Below are 20,404 nucleotides of genomic sequence, written 5' to 3' on the forward strand. Positions count from 1 at the left end.
TTATGCCATATTTTGTGAGCATTACATTTGCTGAAGTGTTCCAGGGCTGGGGTGTGAAGGCCAAAATCTGATGACAGTTTGCCTTCTTGACAGATCCAGAACCTAGTGCAGGCTGGAATTGTGGCAAAAGGGGAAGCAGCTGCAGGCAGGCAGGCAGGGAGGGAGGAAGAGAGGGATAGTGGGAGAAGCTATATTGACTCGTCACTGAGCGCCCTGCAGGTCAATCAACCACACCATGGTCTGTGGGCACTCCTCTTTATCAAAGCTACTCACTGCAGCAGTACCTCTGTGAACTCTTTGGAGACCCCAAAGTCCTGTCTTTTATCTGCACGAAGTGCTCTGAACTTTAATAAATGTCTTTGTACTCTGGGAAGAATGTGTGCACTCCATACTGGGCAAACAGAAACCCTACAGGTGAGTGTAGTTATCTCAGAAGCTTCAATTAGAGACTCTTAAACATGCTTATGGGTTTCTGCCAAATTAGATATCTGGATGACTAAATTTTCTCATGTCAGTGCTCAAAATAATGGGCACTGAACCCTATTTAGTCCAGGCCAAGACTGACATGGCCCTGCCAATGTTACAAGCTAATCCTTGAATTGATGCTCATTTGAATCATTATTGTTTTTTAAAAGTAGCACTTCTGCCTTCATTTGTACCTAAAATCTATATTTATATCATTGATTTTTTTTCTTTTGTATGAACACAAATGGACAGAAGCAGTAGGGTACACCCCATGGTTTACTATCAGTGTAAGTAGCTATTAACCCATCGACCATTAATTATGATGGCATCTTCACATCAAAAGCCACACTGTAATGAAATGTGTATTGAGAGGCAATACAAATAGAAATATAATATTGACTCCCAGTGAATGAAAGAGATTACAGTGCCCCATTGAAAGCAATTTTTCGAAATCATCTAACATTTATTACTTTCAGATTACAGTTTCTATCAATGAATAATACAAAAAAGAATTTGCAGGTGGTCTAACAGAAGCTTACCTTGAGCAGCTATGAATTTATTTTTCACTTTAAAACCCTAGGGGGAAAAATTCAATATTTGTGATCAAGTTACTGTGGCCTGTCATGTACACACACTTTTCGTCATCTTTTGCACAGAAATGTTTTGCCAATATGCTGATTGGATCTAAATGCATTGGAAATGGTTTAATAAAATGAATAAGCACCTACATCAACGTATGAAGCATTAATGTAATCTGTGCCTGGCACCCCATCTGTAGCTGTCAAAGTCACTCTGAAATTGTCATCTGGAAGAAAGTTTACAAGTCAATAAACTTTGATATTATACTGACAAAAATGAATTTGTATTGATATTTATGGTAATTTAATATTAATATGTGGGGAGATGGTGGCATAGTGGTAATGTCACTGGACTAGTAATCCAGAGGCTAAGGTTAATACCCTGGGGACATGGGTTCAAATCCCACCAAGGCAGCTGGTGGAATTTAAATCCAATTAATTAATAAATGCAATTAATTAATAAAAATCTGGAATTGAAGGCTAGTCCCAGTAATGGTGCCATGAAACTATGATCGATTGTTGTAAAAACCTATCTGGTTCACTAATGTCCTTTAGGGAAGGAAATCTACCATCCTTACCTGGTCTGACCTACATGTGACTCCAGACCCACAGCACTCCATGAAAGAATTTTTTAAAAGTATTAATATAAATCCATTCTCTGTAAAATCTAATAACAAACAGTACATCAGATGCCCTGTCTACAACACACACCTGGGCTACAGTCTATACTTATCTCTCCCATCCCAATGTAATGAATTTGGGAAGAGTTTGGGTGGAAAGCATTAGTCGTGTGACTTATGACTCATGTTCCTAATGGGAGTGGAAAGAAGAAGGCCTGTGTTGAAGTTCAGTAATAACATAAATGAGCAGTGAATGGTCAACTGTCTAATCAGTAGAAACCTGGCAACAGGTATGAACTGCAGTATGCATGAAAGTGTGATTTATTGTTCATTGACACGGTGGGTGGAATTTTATGCTCACCCCTGTGGCAGATTTGGAGGCGGGGATAGCATATAATCGGGTGGGATGGTGGTGGTGAGGGGAGGGGCCTCTGCCATCTTCCCGCCTCCGCCGAAATTATGTCCGGGACCGGAAGGTCTTCCCACCCCATCGCCAATTGAAGCCCTTAACGGGCAATAAATGCCCAATTAAGGGCCTCATCCCAGAGTCGCTGCAATTAGCCATACAGTGGGTGGCCCTGTAGCTGCACTGGAAGCATGGCTGGAAAAACTGTGCAGTCTGCTTATTGGCTCCAGGGGTGGGGTCCATTGTTAAAAGGCACTTAGTGCCTGAATGAGGAACCAGGCATCGGGAAGGGGGAGCCTGCTGAGAGCCACTCCCCTGCCCTTGCTACCGACTGCCCTACACGCCCGCCCCTGCGCCCCCACCCCATGAGACCCCTCCCACCCTGACCTACCTGTGGCCAGGGTCCAATGCCACTCCGGGGCCTCGGGTAGGTGCTCCACCAATAGCAGAAACGGCCTCCGCAGTGGCGCTGCTCTGTTAAAGAGCTGCCGGCCTCTAATTAGCCAGCAGCTCTCAGAGGGCAGGACTTCCGTTGCCTTGATCCGGTGGAAGGGACGCCGCTGTCCAATTAAGTGCCTAATTGGCACTTGATTCGGCGGGCCTCCCACGGAAGAGGTGACGCAGGGTTCACAGTTTCGCCTTATCCGGATGTTGAGACCCTGTAGCTTGGATATTTCCCCTCATTGTTAGTGCAAAAGGAGAAATTTATGAGTTTCGAAGAATGAGAGGTGATCTCATTAAAACCTACAAAATACTTAAAGGGATAGACAGGGTATCCCTTGTTGGTGAGTCTGGAACCAGGGGACACAATTTCAAAATAAAGGGGGAAGCCACTTAGGACCGAAATGAGGAGAAATTTCTTTACTTAGAGGTTTGTGAATCTTTGGAATTCTCTACCGCAGAGGGCTGTGAAAGCAGAGATTTCTAAATACCAATGACATAAAGGGATATGAGGATAATGTGAGAAAAAGGCATCAAAGTGGATGATCAGCCATGATCATACTGAATGGTGGAGCAGGCTCAATGGACTACTCCTGCTCCTATGCTCCTATGATTTAATATTTCCATCTACCATTGCTTTCAAAAACGCAAAATCCTTGAGGGGAATTTTATGCCGGCGGCAGGGGTCTCTGCATTAGGGAACCGACACCAAGATCCCCGTGTCACCTCTTTTCCGGAAGGCACGCCAAATTTAGTGCCAATCGGGTACTCAGTCAGACAGCGGTGGGCCTTCCTTAGGATTTAGGACCCCTTCGCCAGAGGTCTTGGACTTGGAGAGCCAGGTAATTGTGACTGCAGCAGGAAAAGGCCCTTAATTGGGGATTAATTACCCAGGTAAGGGCCTCAATTGGCAGCAGGGCAGGAAGGCTGTTCACAGCCCTTCCCAATCTGCATTAAATTTCTGCAGAGCCGGGATGGTGGTGGGAATCCCCCTCACCCCTGTCACCATCCCATCCACTTTTATGCTCTTCCCACCTCCAAACCCACCGTGGGGGTGGGCATAAAATTCCACCCTTTATCTATTGCCTTCCTGATATGGTACAGAACTACTTCAAGTCATTTACTTGGCTGTTGACAATGTAGAATCTGCCCAGCCCATTTACACGGTGAGCTGGATTCCACAGCATCTGTGACAGCAACTGTGAATGCACAAAATGAGTTCAAAGTCACAACTCATTTTCTGCCCACATACGTTGTCTGTTATCTAGAGAATGTTCGTGCAGGCCTACAGTGCAAAAATTGTCCAGCATCCTCCGTGCTACTATTATCAGCAAGTTCATCTCATTTACAATACAACTGTGCCATCAAAAGTGTTGCCACTGGCAGCACTGTGACTGCATCAGACATTTTACACTACAGAGTAAATTCATCAATCCTGTGCTTCTAACTGGGTGTCGCACTTGAAGAGAGTGCAGATTGGAGATAGGATTAACATGCTGAAGCCCTGAATTTCTGAGCCTTGCTCCCTACGATGGTAGCTTCCTTCTTGGAGTGCAGGTTGGTGAATTAATCCCCTGCATTATTGTTTTGGGTTAAATTCAGTACAGATTCTACTTCAGATGAAACCTGTAATAGACAGAAAATTTTAACTTCCTGAGCTGTTGGTTTTACATCTTATATCTCCAGTCTCTCTTGAAGTATGTGGTGACAGAGAAACATCTCAAGGCAATACGGGGTGAAAGGAAGTCACTGTAGTGCTGTCCTGTAGATCTAATGTATGCAGCAATGTTAACAGATATTACATAATGTCCACAGTGACCACTACTAAAATTATTCTAGATATAAACATGAACAGAATACAATATTCCCTTTACCAAATATTTTTTAACTCTGAAGTTAAATCTCAATGGTCGTTATTGTGATTTCACCTGCAACACAAATTGTACCTGCACAATACACTTAATGACCAGCCCTCCCCCATTTCTGCTTGTACCATAAAAATACTTTAAAACGTATCAATATAAACCTTGGTCACAGAGCACAAATATGCCCCTTGCCTTCACAATGTAAAGTGCAAATCTATAAGACAGGATGTAAGATGGCACAGAACTTTAACTGAGGACAAGGAAATATGCAGGAGTAACTAAGGCATTTACCTGGCAAGATGTTGGGATATCGATTTTTGTCCTTGTTCTCCTCTCTATTTGCTGCTTCACAGCATCCTGCTGACATTCCAATTGGCAGAGACTATAGCAAAACAGGCAAAGATTATTAGAATTGTGCAGTGGCACTGCTGAGTTTTACTACAAATTTATGGTAAATTAAGAAGCCAATTATACTTTAAATACTGCAATATACTCAAGTATTAATCTCTCTGCACTTTCAGTTCTGAACCAATAGTGTGGAACTTGTCAAAGTTTTAGTAGCTGACAAGATAGCCAAGGATTACGCTGTGGGAGCTGCTCTGCTACATGTTTGGCAGGGTTGGTCTTTCACCCTGTGATGATCCCATCCGAAATGCAGTAGACCAGATCACTTTCAAACAGAAGAGACAGGAATCTGTGCAGGGGCACTGGAATTTCAGTGAGCCAGGATTGGCCTAGCCTGCCCAAAGTGGCCAACAAAGTAAATTTTATCTGTGATCGCTTTCTTTGCTGTTTTGCCAATTTTTAACAACAATCAATCTCCCTTTATTGGACCCGGTAATGGCACTTTTATGACAGGTACACCTGGAAACCTTAGAATCACTGTTTTTTACCCATTCGAGGCCGAGCATTTAAATTGTGGTGTTTTCACCGTCACCACCCATATTGAGGTCAGCTAACTTCACCCAGGATCAATAGGTCACATTTTAATTCAGTTATTTGATGACATGAATTGTTACAAATATATAACAGTGAAAACAAATTTACAATTAACTGTCAAGTTATAAGCAGTAGCTTTATATGCTTCAGAGTCATGAGCATGGAGTAAATAATCGAATACATGTGCAAAGGGAATTGTTGCCCTGGGGCTTTGTTGTGTTGGCTCACTGGGCGAGATTTTAACTCGCTCAAAACCAATCCACTTGCACAGAGTTAAATTGGGGACCACTGTTCTTGTGTACTTGGTGGAGGATTCTTCTCCCTGGCATCAGCCTCCTCTCCTGTGCAGGGGTGTGTTATGGGGATTGGTGACAGGGACTTGTGTGAGCTTTCAGGAAGGGGATTCAGACAGCATGGTACTTTCCCAGATCCAGGCAGAGGACATGCAGCGCATGTTCTAAGTGTCATATGTTCCATGGGTAATTAGTCCACAAAACATAGTCTTTTTGATGAATATTATCAGAAACTGCCTCAAAATGCACTACTTTTCCCCCTTTCTTAGAATTCCTCTTGTTTAATGGACCCCGATATTGCTCTCAGTAGCAGCTGGGGAACACTCATGTCCAGGCACTACAGAGAGGAATAGGGCTTGGAGACCTATTACATCAGGTATTTGTTCCCTTTGCATTGCTCTGTGATTCTCCAGGCTTTTCCACAAATGGGTGAACCTTGGCCTGCATTTGCAAGAGGTACAGACTCAGGGTATCCATGAAATGAGATGGGGAGGGGCTGTATTGAACCTCCCATCTCAATTACCTTCTCCTGATTTAAAGTCACACATTTCTGGTGAGGCCCCAAGAAGCTGCTGATGAGGACTCACATCTGGGACTCTCAGATGAGTGGGTCTCAGGGCAAGGTAAAGGGGACTAAAAAGATATCTTACTTTCTTCTTGCAGAGACCGAGCAGATCTTCAGGCCTTGGTTATTTCTGACTAGCATTCTAAATAACAACCAGAGGCCTGCAGCTGTGCCTATGCTCCCACCTCTGGTTGCAGTGTGCTCTGGCTGTCTAATGCCCAGATAAAGGGGAACATCGTGCAATACTGGGGCTATTGTCCCTTATCTACCAATGTATGAATCAGAAACTTTGGGGAGATAAATTCTTAACTAAATGGAAATAATTTTCTCAGAGAAATTAATGAAAATAAACTGTAGTATTCTACAAATTTCTTTATTACTTTTTGAGGCTTTGTTGGCAACCTGCTCCCATGGTTGTGTTGACAGTGCTCCTCAATTTCCTTTTTTTATTCTTTCACGGGATGTGGGCGTCGCTGGCTAGGCCAGCATTTGTTGCCCATCCCTAATTGCCCTTGAGAAGGTGGTGGTGAGCTGCCTTCTTGAACCATTGCAGTCCTTGGGGTGTAGGTGTACCCACAGTGCTGTTAGGAAGGGAGTTCCAAGATTTTGATCTAGCGACAGTGAAGGAACAGCGATATAGTTCCATGTCAGGATGGTGTGTGGCTTGGAGGGGAACTTGCAGGTAGTGGTGTTCCCGTGCATCTGCTGTCCTTGTACTTCAAGTTGGTAGAGGTTGCGGGTTTGGAAGGTGCTGTGGAAGGAGCCTTGGTTAGTTGCTGCAGAGCATCTTGTAGATGGTATATACTGCTGCCAATGTGCGCCGGTGATGGAGGGAGTGAATGTTGAAGGTTGTGGATGGGTCGTCAATGAAGCAGGCTGTTATTCCTGGATGATGTCAAGCTTCTTGAGTGTAGCTGGAGCTGCACTCATCCAGGCAAGTGGAGAGTATTCCATTATACTCCTGACTTGTGCCTTGTAGATGGTGAGTAGGCTCTGGGGAGTCAGGAGGTGAGTTACTCACCGCATAATTCCCAGTCTCTGACGTACTCTTGTATCCACAGTATTTATGTGGCTGGTTCAGTTCAGTTTCTGGTCAATGATAACCCTCAGGATGCTTATAGTGGGGGATTCAGCATGGTAATGCCATTGAATGTCAAGGGGAGATGGTTGGACTCTCTCCTGGTGGAGATGGTCATTGCCTGGCACTTGTGTGGCACAGATGTAACTTGCCATTTATCAGCCCAAGGCTGAATATTACCCAGGTCTTGCTGCATAGGGACACGGACTGCTTCAGTATCTGAGGCCTCGTGAATGGTGCTGAGCATTGTGCAATCATCAGCGAACATCCGCACTTCTGACCTTATGATGGAGGGAAGGTCATTGATGAAGCAGCTGAAGATGTTTGGGCCTAGGACACTGCCCTGAGGAACTCCTGCAGTAATGTCCTGGGACTGAGATGTTTGACCTCCAACAGCCACAAACATCTTCCTTTGCGCTAGGTATGACTCCAACAGGTGGAGAGTTTTCCCCTGATTCCCATTGACTCCAGTTTTGCTGGGGCTCCTTTTTGCCGCGCTCAGTCAAATGCTGCCTTGATGTCAAAGGCAGTCACTCTCACCTCAACTGTTGAGTTCAGCTCTTTTGTCCATGTTTGGACCAAGACTCTAATGAGGTCAGGAGCTGAGTAGCCCTTGTGGAACCCAAACTGAGCGTCAGTGAGCAGGTTATTGCTGAGTAAGTACTGTTTGAGAGCACTGTCAATGACACCTTCCATCACTTTGCTGATGATCGAGAGTAGACTGGTGGGCTGATAATTGAGATGTATGATTGGTTGGGGTTCACTCGGTGATTTTCGCTCCCTGCCTTTGGAGAAATATCTAATATGCCATCACCCTAGTAGTCAGGAATTTGCTCTTAAGAAAACATTTTGTTGCAGAATCATTATTTTGCCACTTGGAAAGTAACTGTACTTGTATGAAGTTCACAGTCTAATGAAAATGTTATTCTAGGTGGTAGATCAATTGTAAGGAAATTTACAGAACTTCCTGCCAACTAAGGAAACAAGTTATGCAAAGATAAAGGTATCCTTTAGGCTTAACTGTATTCCAGAGCAGCACTAAGGCCCACCAGATTTGCAGATCCTTCATTTTGCCATGGAATCACATTATGAAAATTTTAAAACTCACATTGAATTCCTCCCGAAATAGTTTGCCCTCATCAGCTGAGCGTTCCTGGACTTCATGTTCCAAAGCTTCTACTGGAATGGGGGGATACCTCTTTGAAACTGTGGGAGATCTGGTGAGTAGCATCACTGTCTGTTGCTCTGCTTGACCAGAAATTGATTTTAGAGTTCATTAAAAACCAACAACCACAAGTGAAGGACTTTTGTGTATTATTGTATAAATCTAAGTTCAGTTTTATCACAAGCATGAATGGAATAAATCTTGAGGACAAGAATCAATAACAGATTAAGAATAATGATTTTGACTTTGTGCTCCTCCAAGAGTGCATAGTGTAAATTTGACTGCACACTGCATCTAATTTTCACATAATTTAACATAATGGTTGAAAAACTGTGCAGTGCATGCCCAGATTTTCAATATGAATTGCTAGTATGCAAGGTTTCCCAGTGGAGTCCAAAATCAGAAAAAAATCCATACCTGACCCAAGCTCAGAATACCATCATTCTTAATCACTTCACACACTCTCCCTTCCATATGTAGAATTCTCAATCTCTATACAGTGTGCATTAAGTGCATGATGTTCCATGAAAGGCTCCTGTTTGTATATGTATTAGATAGTGCTCATCTCACATTCACAGTAATACGTGAGAGATCACTCAATTTTAGTACCCCTAGTAAGCTCAGTGGGTAAAATCATCACCCTGTGTGGCACTGAGCCATAGAGATCAGAGGGGTTCAGATTGGATCCCTGGTCTATGCCAAGTTAGCATATCTCCACTCGGGTGCTGTAATTAATCTTTGTACCTCTGGTCTATGGAAAGGGAGAAGAAAATCCTGTTCCTGATCTCTACCCAATGATTGCTGCTGGAAAGGGCATGCAGATGGTGGATGAGCAGACTTGGCAGTGAAGCCTTCCACAATCAACTCGTCTGCTAAAGCTCACCATCTCATCTCATGCAGGAAGAATACCATTTTTGTAAGGTACCAGAGTGACCTGCCCCCATGCAACCACATCACAACCAGAGAAAGCACATTCAGGAAAGGAGCAGAAGATAGAAAATTAGGAAAACAGATTCTCCCCTTTTACACGTTACAGCTTGATATGAAAGAAGAGCAAAAAAGGTAAAATGCTCTGTGTTTGGATAATTAATCAGCTGACACATAACATGTGAACAGTGGAGTCCTGCTACATGTAAGAGACTCGGGTGGACTAAAGTTGCAAAGAAACAAAATCCTATGTCACAATCCTCTTTATACTTCAGCAAGTCAATTTAAGCAGAAAAGTATATGAGTCTAAGCAAATGGATTTGTAGGAAATTAGTTCCCTGTTGCTGATGATATGTCAGCATGCTGCGCTGGAACTTTCACGTGAAGCAGATCCACACATAGTGAGCTCCAATTTGTGCTATGCCTTTGGACAAGGAGGAAGGCAGAGGCCAGGGAGTCAAGCAGGTCAAGTCCCAAGTTGTCTGCACTTGTCTCCCAAAGATCAACTTGTGAGTGCCATAGGCAGGGGCACTGACTGTCTAGCTGGGGACCAAGTGGATGGCTTGGAAAGAGCATCAAGTAAATTTGAACGTGAGGGGAAGAAATTAAAATATGTTGTAGCTGCACTTATTTCAGCTGGCTGTATGTGCTGTCTGAATAGATCAAAACATAGAAAATTCAGGAACAATCAGAGAGGTCAAAATCAGGTCGAAATGATTTCAGTGCTCATCCCTAGCAACATCTAATTAATATTACAACCTTAACTGTAAAAGCGGGCTCTTCACAGAATTCCTAATTTGGTGAGATAGTTAATTTTGCCATCAAAAGAGCATAAAGAATGAATCTGAGCTTGGTAGTGTAAATTAGACTTTTATGATATCCCCCAAGAGACAGAACAAGGAAGTAAAAGGAAAGATTTCATTATTATAGATATGATGATTTCATCATCTTTTTCTCTGAAAGGTTTAATTTTTGTCACAAGTCTATAAAGTGTGTAATAGAGTGCTAAGATGATCCAGGCCACATTTATGCAGTATATTCACTGACATCTATTATATAAAATATAACTATTACAAAAAGTCTGCTATGAGCAATTTTGCATTAATTACATTGGGGGAAAAAAAAGAGAAAATAGAGCTTCGTTCATCCAAGTTAATGTCTGGATCACAATGTACAAAATTCAGTCTTTTTCTGTATAAAGCAGTTAAAGTTCAGCAATTAAGATTCATGATCATTTTAAGTTTCTCAGATGCATGTTTCGAAACAGAATGCAATTCAGAAAGCAAGACAGTTTGTATGTAAATGCACCATTTGCCTCTGATTCATGTGGTTTATTCGATTAACCTGTAGGACCAGGAAATGTATGAATAGTTGTTGAATATGGTCATAAGCCACTAGCCTGTGGTTTTACAGCTCATGAGTTATGTAGAATATAACCTACATAATTGTACCCTATAACGCCTTATTACACATTCTGTATCGAGATTTCAAACACTGTTCACAAATCTCACACAGACAAATTCACTGAAATAAAAACAAAAAATGTTGGAAAAATACAGACCAGCTAGCACACATATATATGTCGATATAAAAAATGGGTACCATTTTGGTTGGAGATGCTTCATCAGGATTGAAAGGGAAGATTTCCAAATGCAGCAAAGGACCTCCTCCTAAAACACGAACATACCTTTTTTCTGTTCAGATGCTGATAAACCTGCCATGTATTTGCAGCATTTCCTGTTTTTATTTCAGATTCCCAGCACAAACAAACTCAAATTACCTTGTTCTTCTAAAATACCATTTGGAATCTTCTTCTCACCCCCAATGACAACGTTCTTTTTCCTTTTTCTTAATCTTAAGATAAACATAAAATATAAGCAAGTGTAAGGTTAATAAACCCCCAGATATTGGTACGTTTCTTACTTTCACATAAAGTATTTGCTTTGAACCATGGTTCAACACAAGTTACTTGGTAATACATTCTTGAAATTCACGCACTTAAACTAGTTAAACTTAAGCCTTATGACATGGTGAGCATAAGATTAAAGCAGAAATACTTTCCAGGAAGTTAGTAAATGCAAGTTGTACAATTAACTTACAAATAAAAAAATGAAAACAGACTGACTGAAGTAATCTGCTTATTTTAAGATACATGCTTAAGAAAGAAAGTTAGAAATTTGGCGGTTAGGCTATGTGAGGTAGAACCTGTAGAAAAGGAAATGAGTAATTGACTTGAGATAGGAAGCAAGTCAGCACAAGTAGCTTCGAACTAGCTGCATTAACACTCAAGCTGCTCTCGTGAAAGAAGCAGGACCCAGCCTAGATTTCTGGTATGTTACGTACAAAGTATTTCTGTCTTCGATGTTCTAAAAGCTAGATTCCTCCAGACTCTTACAATGCACGCTCCTAGGATCTTACCAGCAGCATCAATATTTGCATTGGTGGGTTGGGCAGGAGTTCTTGCATTTCCTATTGTGTAGCTGCCTTCCTGTGGCTTTAAACATGAACTGCTCCACCTATTGACGAGCGAACGGTTTGATCTTTCCTCTGATTGGTTGTGAGCTTGCTAAAGATGGAGGTTCTTTCTGCACAGTGTGGCTCATTTTGTTTGTCCAGGCACAAAAAAGCAAAAAGAAAGCAAAAAACTACAATGCAAAGGGAATCCACAGCAACAATATGACTGTGGAAAAGCTGTGCAAGCATGTTTTTGTCACAATGCAATGAAAAAGTCATTTGCTCTATGTGCCATGAAAAGCATCCTGTCAGTGAGACATTTATCTAAATATCTGGGTGCAATTGAGTGCAGTGTATTGATCGACTGTGGTCAACTCATTCTCAAAACTCTTACTTACTCTAGGTGTAGTTTTGTACATGTGTATGGAGGTAACCTAGTGGGGGGACGGCAGGGGGTGGGGTGCGGGGGATCTAGGGAATTGGCATTCAGATGAAACATAGAGAGTTGGAGGCACATAAAGGGAAATGGTAAAATGGGGAGCGCAGGGGCAGAGGGGGAGGCAGTGGGGGCTCGTGGATACTTGCAGCCTTTGGATAAGGCTCAAAAACCATTTCAAACCACTGGCAGCCTTTGAAGAGGCAGAGGGATAAGAAATGAAAGGAAAGCCTATGTGAAGACACAAAATATTATCTTCTGTCAAGTGATAGAGCTGCCCAGCATTTGACCCTTTGCTTGTAAAGTGAAACTGGTGCCGTTTGACCAGGGGTTGGCAACGTGTCCTTGTCTGTGGTAAAACATTTTGAGGTCGGTGACTGGTAATTTCAGGGACGATAAATTTCCCATTGGCTTCTTCTTTACGACCCGACTGACTTCAAAAAAAAATCGCAAATGTCAGTTTCACAGCTCACAGCTCACAGCTGCTGAGAATGGGAACAGCAGTTTCTGAACTTCGGACAGATTCGGGGTTTTCCCGCGAGTTCCAATTTTTTTTAAAAGCCTGCTGGAAAACCAGAGAGAGAGAGAGAAAGAGGACGGGGGGGAAGAGAGAAGGTGGGAAAGGGAGAGGGTGGGAGAGAGAGGGAGAGGGACAGAAAGCAGGGAAAAGAGTGGGAGAGGGATAGAGAGATGGAGGGAGTAAGAGATAGGGGCAGAGAGGGGAGACAGAGAGGGACAGAGAGAGAGTGGGGGGGAGAGAGAAGTGGGAAGAGAGAGGGGGGAAAGAGAGAGGGGAGAGAGAGAGGGGAAGGAAGAGATGGGAAGGGAGAGAGGAGAGCAGAGAGAGATAGAGTGGGGAGAGAGTGAGAGGGACAGAAAGGGGGATGGAGAGAAAGAGTGGTAGAGAAAAAGGGGAACAGAAAGAACAGGAATAATTCAGAGAGGGGGTCAGCATAGTGGGCAGGGGAACTGACACAGAGAGAGGGATGACATGGGGGCGATGACACATGAGTGGAAGGGGGACACAGAGAGAGGGACAACACAAAGGGGGCACACAAAGAGGGAGGGGGAGAGAGAGTGGTACAGAGACTGACAATGAAAGAGAGAGGAGGGAGAGAGAGAGCGATCAAGATCACTCCTGACTGATGGGGATACTCCGCATCACTACAAGAAGTGTGCAGGCAGACATTGAGTATTTGTGCCAGCAAAAGAAAATGCTAGGTATCTCACTAAATCAGTGTCCAATGTAGTGACGAAAAAGTAAGTTAATAAATTAGACTTCTCATTTAAAGGTTCTTCACAAAAAACATATATTTGTTGTTGTTTTGATTAATAGTAAGCTACATTTTAATGCCTTTATCTTTCTGAAATTGTCTCATCAGCCACCCATTTAAGACAAAAATTGTAATGTGAAAAGGTTAGACATCCTTTTCTCTCTCTCCCCCTCTCTCTCTCTCCCTCTCCCCACGCTTTCTCTCTCTTTCCCTCTCCCCACTCTCTCTCTCTCTTTCCCTCTCCCCACTCTCTCTCTGTCACTCTCCCCCACTCACTCTCTGTCACTCTCCCCCACTCCTTAGCAGTTAGGTTATTTTAAAACACAGGTTTAAAGGCTTGTATTATGTAAACTCATTTTAAAATGGCAAAAGTTACTTATCGAATGTCTCTCTTTCTATGTTCTGGCATGCATTACTTTCACTTGGGGCACAAACTCAGTGATGTGTTGAAAAGTTATCGGACTTTTATTTCTATATAAATATCACAATTCCGCTGCTATCGATTTGGAATCACATTGTTCCAGAACTTGTATTGAGATGAAAACAGGCAAGAAAATCCAAGGAATCTCCAGAAGTCAGCACTGTAAGTTCCTCATGAATACAAGAGTACAGTGTAATGGGGCTGAGTGATACTGGCAAAAACGGATGCTGCTCATCCATATACAATAGTTAATAAATACAATGTAACGGATAGCTTTAATAAATCTTAATCTATGATGAACTGGCCTGAACAAAAGCTATGCTGTATTTGCAGTTTTAAAAACTGTTGGGGAAGACATAGTAAAAGTTTATTTTGTTTTAACGACCATGTTAGAAACAGTCATTAACTAATATTTCTTTGCTGTGAATTGGATTAAAGGACAAGTTTTACAAATATGTCAAAGATCAGTAACTGCAATGTACATCATTTACTATCCAGTTTGAAGGCAAATAACCTGAGTGGCCAATGTCATTTGAAAGTTGTCTGTATTATATAATTAAATTATATTAAAAAGTGCACCTTTGCTAACAGATGAGAGATTTGGTTTCATTAAAAATTGGTTAGTCTGCAGTACAATCTTACAGTTAGTGATTAAGCATTTTATAACTGAATAATACATGCAGTAATAACCGCTCAACGTTTTGCAGAAAAACTTTTTGTTAATAATTATCTTGTCAGAGCTGAATCAGAATTGACAGTGATAGATTGAGATATTGGGAAAAGTGAATTTAAAAGAATTGTTTTATTGGAGGAACTGAAGGGCACTCTTTATGTGTAATTGTGTTTATCTAATTTTGTCACTTTGGTGAGCAAAGGCATTTTGTCCATGAGAGATGCTGTTGTTTCAGTATTTTAGAATCTAGGACCTGGTTTAACAGCCTGTCAAGATGAATAATCTAGTCTTGGCTACCTACTTTTATCTCCCTGCACCTTCCTGTCTCACTCTGCTTTTCTGTTGTACAGGACTCTTCTGAAGTACTATCTGCTCCATCCTATAAAATTCTTCTGTTTTGCAGATCACTGCCCTTTTGTTGGCTGCCCTGTCTTCGGACACATATTACAAGCAGGTGGAGAAGTTGTACGAACATTGACCATCATGGGTTAAATTGTCTTGTGACAATAGCAGTGTGAGAAATGGTCCATCTTTCTATTGCTGATTTTTCTACTGCCTCACCTCAATAACCACAATAACAATCCTCTCCTTGAATTTTATGATTTATTGGATGAATTTGCACTCCTCACACAGTGTGAATCCACAGAGGTCATCTGATAAGGTCCATCTACCACCCCCATGACACGGTGACATGCTCTATTCTGTCAACAAAAGTAATTCACATTGGTATTACATACTACTTTGCTTGCGAGTGAGCTAATACAGTTGTCCTGCTCTCCATTGATGTTTGTATGTTTAGCGACTTTATTTATAGGGAGAAATGCATTTTAAATTGGACTGTGTTTTGATGGCATTAGATTGGCTATACACTTTTTATACCGATTAATTGCCCCATGTCCATGGCTGAGTCAATAATTTTGTCAAATGTCCATGGTGCAACATGTTGGTGCCTATCCCTGTGCATTTCATTGTTTACATGCAGAAAGGAAAATAGTTTCGGGTTATGAACTAAAACATTCACCCCTGCTTCAGCCCATCTGCTGCTGAAACCTTAGTCCAGCCTTTGTCAACTCCAATACTTTCCTGGATGGCCTTCAATGCTCCACAATCTGTGAGCTTCAGCTCATCCAAAACTCTGCAGTTTATATCCTATTCTGCACCAAATATCATTTCCTCAGTCCTTGCTGACCTATTTTGGCTCTTGTTCCCCAGTGCCTAAAGCGTAATATTCTTATTCCTGTCTTTAAATCCCTTCATAGCCTTGTCAATCCCTATCTTTTTAACCCTTGTCCAGCTCTACAACAGTCACCCCCACTCAATTTCCTACCTAAACTCATCTACCTCTCCATCTCCCAGTCCTCCTTTAAGAACTCTTTTAAAAGCTATCTCTTTGACCAAGCTGTTGGTTATCTCTCCTGATATCTCCTACATTGGATTGGTGTTCATTTTTGCCTTATGCCCGTGAAGCATCTTTTTCAAAGTTAAAGGCAGTGTTATATAAATGCAAGTTGTTCTTGTTTTTGTGGTCTACTTGTTGCCCAGTCTCATGTTAGAACACTAACTTCTGCTTTATTATGGTTATTTTACACCGACAGACTTACTTCATACTAAATTGGTTTTAAGAGCAGTTTCAAATGACTGCTAAATTGTTTTGTTGGACAAACTTTTTTGTTCCTAGGTGGAACTAGGACAGAGTAAAACCTTTGTGTTATTCTGAACCTCCAAAGGCTTCCAAAAAAGTTGACTTTTGTCTCCAAATCCTACAATCAATCCAAGGTACCCTTGCATGGAATTGGGAGACTATGGGCCATTAGCAGAAAGTAACTTGAAATAAAAACAGAAAATGCTGGAAATACTCACTAGGTCAGGCAGCATCATGGACAGAGAAACCGAGTTAACGTTTTAGGTTGATGACCTTGCCTTCCTTCTAATGAAAGATCACTGAATTGAAACATTGGCTGGGATTTAACGAGGAGGCCGTGTCCCCACCAGCTGGAAAGTTGGGGACAAGCCCGCCTCCGCCAACCCTGGAAGCCATGATGCTATTTTGTGTGCTTCAGACAATTAATTGCCTGAGGACATGGTTTCCGCCCCTCTGAGGCAGGATGTCCCGCCTCCAAGAGCTGCCTGTCAATCAGAGGGCCAGCAGCTCTTCAGTCCCACCAGCACCACTGGGAGCGGTGACCATTGCTGGGACTGCAACAGGCCCTGGATGCAGCCAGCGATGGGGGCCAGAGAATAAGATCAGTGGGGTCGAGACTTGCTGGGGCCAATCAGCCCAGGAGCAACCTGTTAGGTTTAACTGGGTGGCCTCCACAGGCGGCAAAGTGCCCATCCTGGTAAAATACCAGTGGTGGCAGGAAGAGACCCTTAATGGCCATTAATTGGCCACAAATGGGCCTTAATTGCCCTAAGGGTGGGTGAGCTGCCTGCTGCCTCCCCTGCCAACGGTAAAATACCAGTGGGTGTGGGTAGGTGATAGGCACGACACCACCCACCATCCCACCTGACTTTACGCCCCACCCCTCCCCTGCCTCCCAGCCCACTCCTGGGATTGAGAGGTGGGGTGGGGCATAAAATTCCGGCCATTCACTCTATTTCTCTCTTGACAGATGTTGCCAGACCTGATGAGTATTTCTAGCATTTCTATTTCAGATTTCCAGCATCTGCTATATTTTTCTTTTGTATTAGGGAGTAACTTGGGGTGATTTTATTCTCTGATAATTCTTTTGTATTGTATTTTAAATAAAATGTTGGTCAATTTAGATTAAAAAGTTTCATTTTTTTTTATTGGATCTGCAAATGCAGGAGAAAGCCTGATGTTAAAAGAAGTATTAAACTCCTTTGTCACTACGCAGAGCTATTAGAAAATTATTTTCACAAGACTGCAAGCAAATAGCTTTCAGATAAGCATTATACAAGCCATGTTACATTCAGATTGCACACAAAATCTCTTAGCCTGTAAAGTGTTAAATATTTTGGGTCAGATGCATATTACATAAAGTATAATTTTAGAAAAATCTGAAACCTTACCTGAAATAAAGAACAACGCCAATGAAAATCACAATCACCAGTGGCACAATTACATATACAGGAATATACGAATCTGAATAAAGTAGAGAAAATCATTTTGAAAAGGGGCACAGGCACATTAAAATTATACACTTAGTTTTCAGTAACTGCAGAAATTGGAACATGGTCTAGACTTTGTGGCTTGAGATTAATGCAATTACTTATCTTTTCTCAATTTGTTCCTCTCCAGAAGTCACCGACTGCCACAGTGCTACAGGAACCTTCTGGTACCACGGCCACATGGCTTTTCCTCATGTGTGAGCTCAGACAGTGGATGTTATTTGGTTGCAAAGAGCAACATAGTTGGCCCTTATCATGTCCTGTTCTTAAATGTATGCACCCCAACAGAGATCATCAGATAGCAATCATCAGGAATCCTGCCTTATTTTTTTCACTCCACTATCTGTGGACACTGAGACCATTTATATTATCCCTGCTCCTTCTCTGACTGAGATCAGCTAACATAGCATAGACGAGGGGCTAAACTTAGATTGGGGGTGGTGGGGGTGATTTTCTTCTCGCTACCCAACCGTTTTTCAGTGGAAACAGGATGGTAACGAGGCAGAAATCACAATAAAGATTTACTGCCCCTTTCCATCAGCTTTATGCTCAACGTGGTTTTGCAAGGGGCCTTGCCGCAGGTGACCATTTGACACAGCCTCAATAATACATTAATACATTTAAGGCTGCGTTTGCTGACAATGCAGCCACTAGGTGGCGCTGCAGTGGCACATGTGCAAATGCAGCCTGTTCAACTAAAACGTCACAGTCAGCGATGTTCAGGCAGCTGCCAGGACAAAAGATGGCACTGCTCAAATAATCACACAAAGGCAATGTACACACATGGCCGGAGAGATTGGCTGGCTGGGGAATGGCTGCAGAGAGCGGATGGGGAGGGGGGGGGGAATGGCCGGAAAGAATGGGCAGCTGGAATGGCCGGACAGAGCGGGCAGGGGGAATGGCCGGAGAGATCTGGGGGGGGTGCGGTGGGTGGAATTTCCGGAGAGAGCAGGTGGGAGGGGGGGGGGGGTGGTGGTGGGAGTGGGAGTGGGGAATGGCCGGAGAGAGTAGGCAGGAGGGCAGGAGGAGAGCGCACCCGCCGCCACCAAGGTCTTCGACCGCTCTCTCCCCCTACACCACACTCTCTCCCCGCGCTCTCCTCCACACCACACTCTCTCCCCGTGCTCTCCTCCACACCACACTCTCTCCCCGTGCTCTCCTCCACACCCCGCTCTCTCCCTGCTTCTCCCCCACACCCAGCTCTCTCCCCGCTTCTCTGCTTGCTCTCTCTTCTGCATTATGCGATGACGTCATCTGGGCATGCGTGTACCAGTCTTGGCAATTTACATGATGACATCATCCGCGCATGCGTCAACCGGTCTTGGCAATGTGGAATGCAGCGCACGCGCAGAAGCCTGTTTGCGCATGTGCGCAGGCTGGCGCAGTCGGATGACATCCCCGCCGGCTGCGTTGTAAAGAATCATTTTGTACATTTAAACTGGAGCCCTATGATGTTTTTCAGGACCTCAATGCAACTTGGTGCTGCCTCCTCATTTAAATGCTTGTGGCATTGAGCCGCGTGGCACCCACGCTGCTGGCTGGCTGAGTTCTCAGCAGGTGGCTGAGCAGCATGCGCTGATATCATGTGGTGCAGCCAGCCTGCTCCTCTTAGAAGCAGCTGCTGCTGACTGCCTGGACTGACACTGGCTGCAAGCAAGTGCTTCCCAATTGGAGCACCAGTGAAGAGATAGGGCTCCTAGGTTCACAGATGTAGCACTAGAGGACCTAGTGGTGGAGGTCGACAGCCGGAGAGGGGTCAGGATTTCATGGGTGACCAGAAGGCGCCAAGGGATCACCCTCCAAAGGGAATGGGAGTAAGTGGCCAGGGAGGTCAATGCCCGGAGTCTGACCCTGAGGACTTGGCAGCAGTGCCGCAAGAAGCTCAATGATCTCACACAGTCATGGGTCAAGGTCAGTGAATGCATCGTCAAAGGACATCCCCTATCCACTGCACTACCAAACACCTGCTTTTTAAAAATTCATTCATGGAATGTGGGCATCGCTGGTAAGGCCAGCCTTTGTTGCCCATCCCTAATTGCCCTTGAGAAGGTGGTTGTGAGCTGCCTTCTTGAACCGCTGCAGTCCATCTGGTGCAGGTACACCCACAGTGCTGTTAGGAAACACCACACGCCCATCACTCACGCAGCACTAGTCCCTAGCATTCAGGGTTCAGACCTAACATCCAGATGCTCCACCTCACCCTCACACACCACCAGCTCACACTGCCAGCCTCACACCCAGCTCCTGCTGCTTCCACATACCTCCAGCTATTCCACTGTGGCAGGCACATCACCCAAACACTGTGCAAGACAATCAATGACATTCTTCCCTCTCTCTTGTAGGACAAGAAAGCACACAATAGAATAGAAGCGGCAGGGGACAAGGACGCCTGCACCTCCTAAGCCCTAGGGAGGGGATGATTCTCCGCTTCATTGTGCTGGCTGCAACAGGGCCCATGGCATCTGGCATCGCTAAGAACATTCAAGGTGACAGTATGTTCCTGCCTTATGCCCCTTCTCAATCCCACCTCATCCTTATCCTGCTATCTGGTATGATGTGCAAGATACAGATGCCATCACCATGGACCTCTTGCTATCCAACTCATCCCATTTCCCTCACCCCAACTTTCCCCTTCCGATTTTCTGCTTTCAGATATCGAATAAGTGCTGACT

At 43.6% G+C, this 20,404-nt stretch overlaps 1 protein-coding gene across 9 annotated transcripts in view; it reads right to left on the reverse strand.

Annotated features, from left to right (window-relative positions):
• The window catches only part of ptprea (protein tyrosine phosphatase receptor type Ea), a 308,394-nt gene that overhangs the window by 35,579 nt on the left and 252,411 nt on the right, over positions 1-20,404 (reverse strand). For 4 of the 9 annotated variants that reach the window (XM_068052727.1, XM_068052728.1, XM_068052729.1 and 1 more), the window contains 6 exons: positions 17,634-17,706; positions 11,123-11,196; positions 8,359-8,498; positions 4,667-4,757; positions 1,194-1,270; positions 1,005-1,041 (listed from right to left, as the gene is read on the reverse strand). In XM_068052727.1, the coding sequence (XP_067908828.1) occupies positions 1,005-1,041; positions 1,194-1,270; positions 4,667-4,757; positions 8,359-8,498; positions 11,123-11,196; positions 17,634-17,706 (492 nt within the window). Of the gene's footprint in view, positions 1-1,004; positions 1,042-1,193; positions 1,271-4,666; positions 4,758-8,358; positions 8,499-11,122; positions 11,197-11,441; positions 11,493-11,685; positions 11,864-17,633; positions 17,707-20,404 lie in introns of those variants that run through there. The other 5 variants (XM_068052731.1, XM_068052733.1, XM_068052735.1 and 2 more) reach the window with 5 other exon arrangements.

The sequence above is a fragment of the Heterodontus francisci genome, chromosome 20 (genome assembly GCF_036365525.1).
Source record: "Heterodontus francisci isolate sHetFra1 chromosome 20, sHetFra1.hap1, whole genome shotgun sequence".
In the NCBI taxonomy this organism is placed as follows: domain Eukaryota; kingdom Metazoa; phylum Chordata; class Chondrichthyes; order Heterodontiformes; family Heterodontidae; genus Heterodontus; species Heterodontus francisci.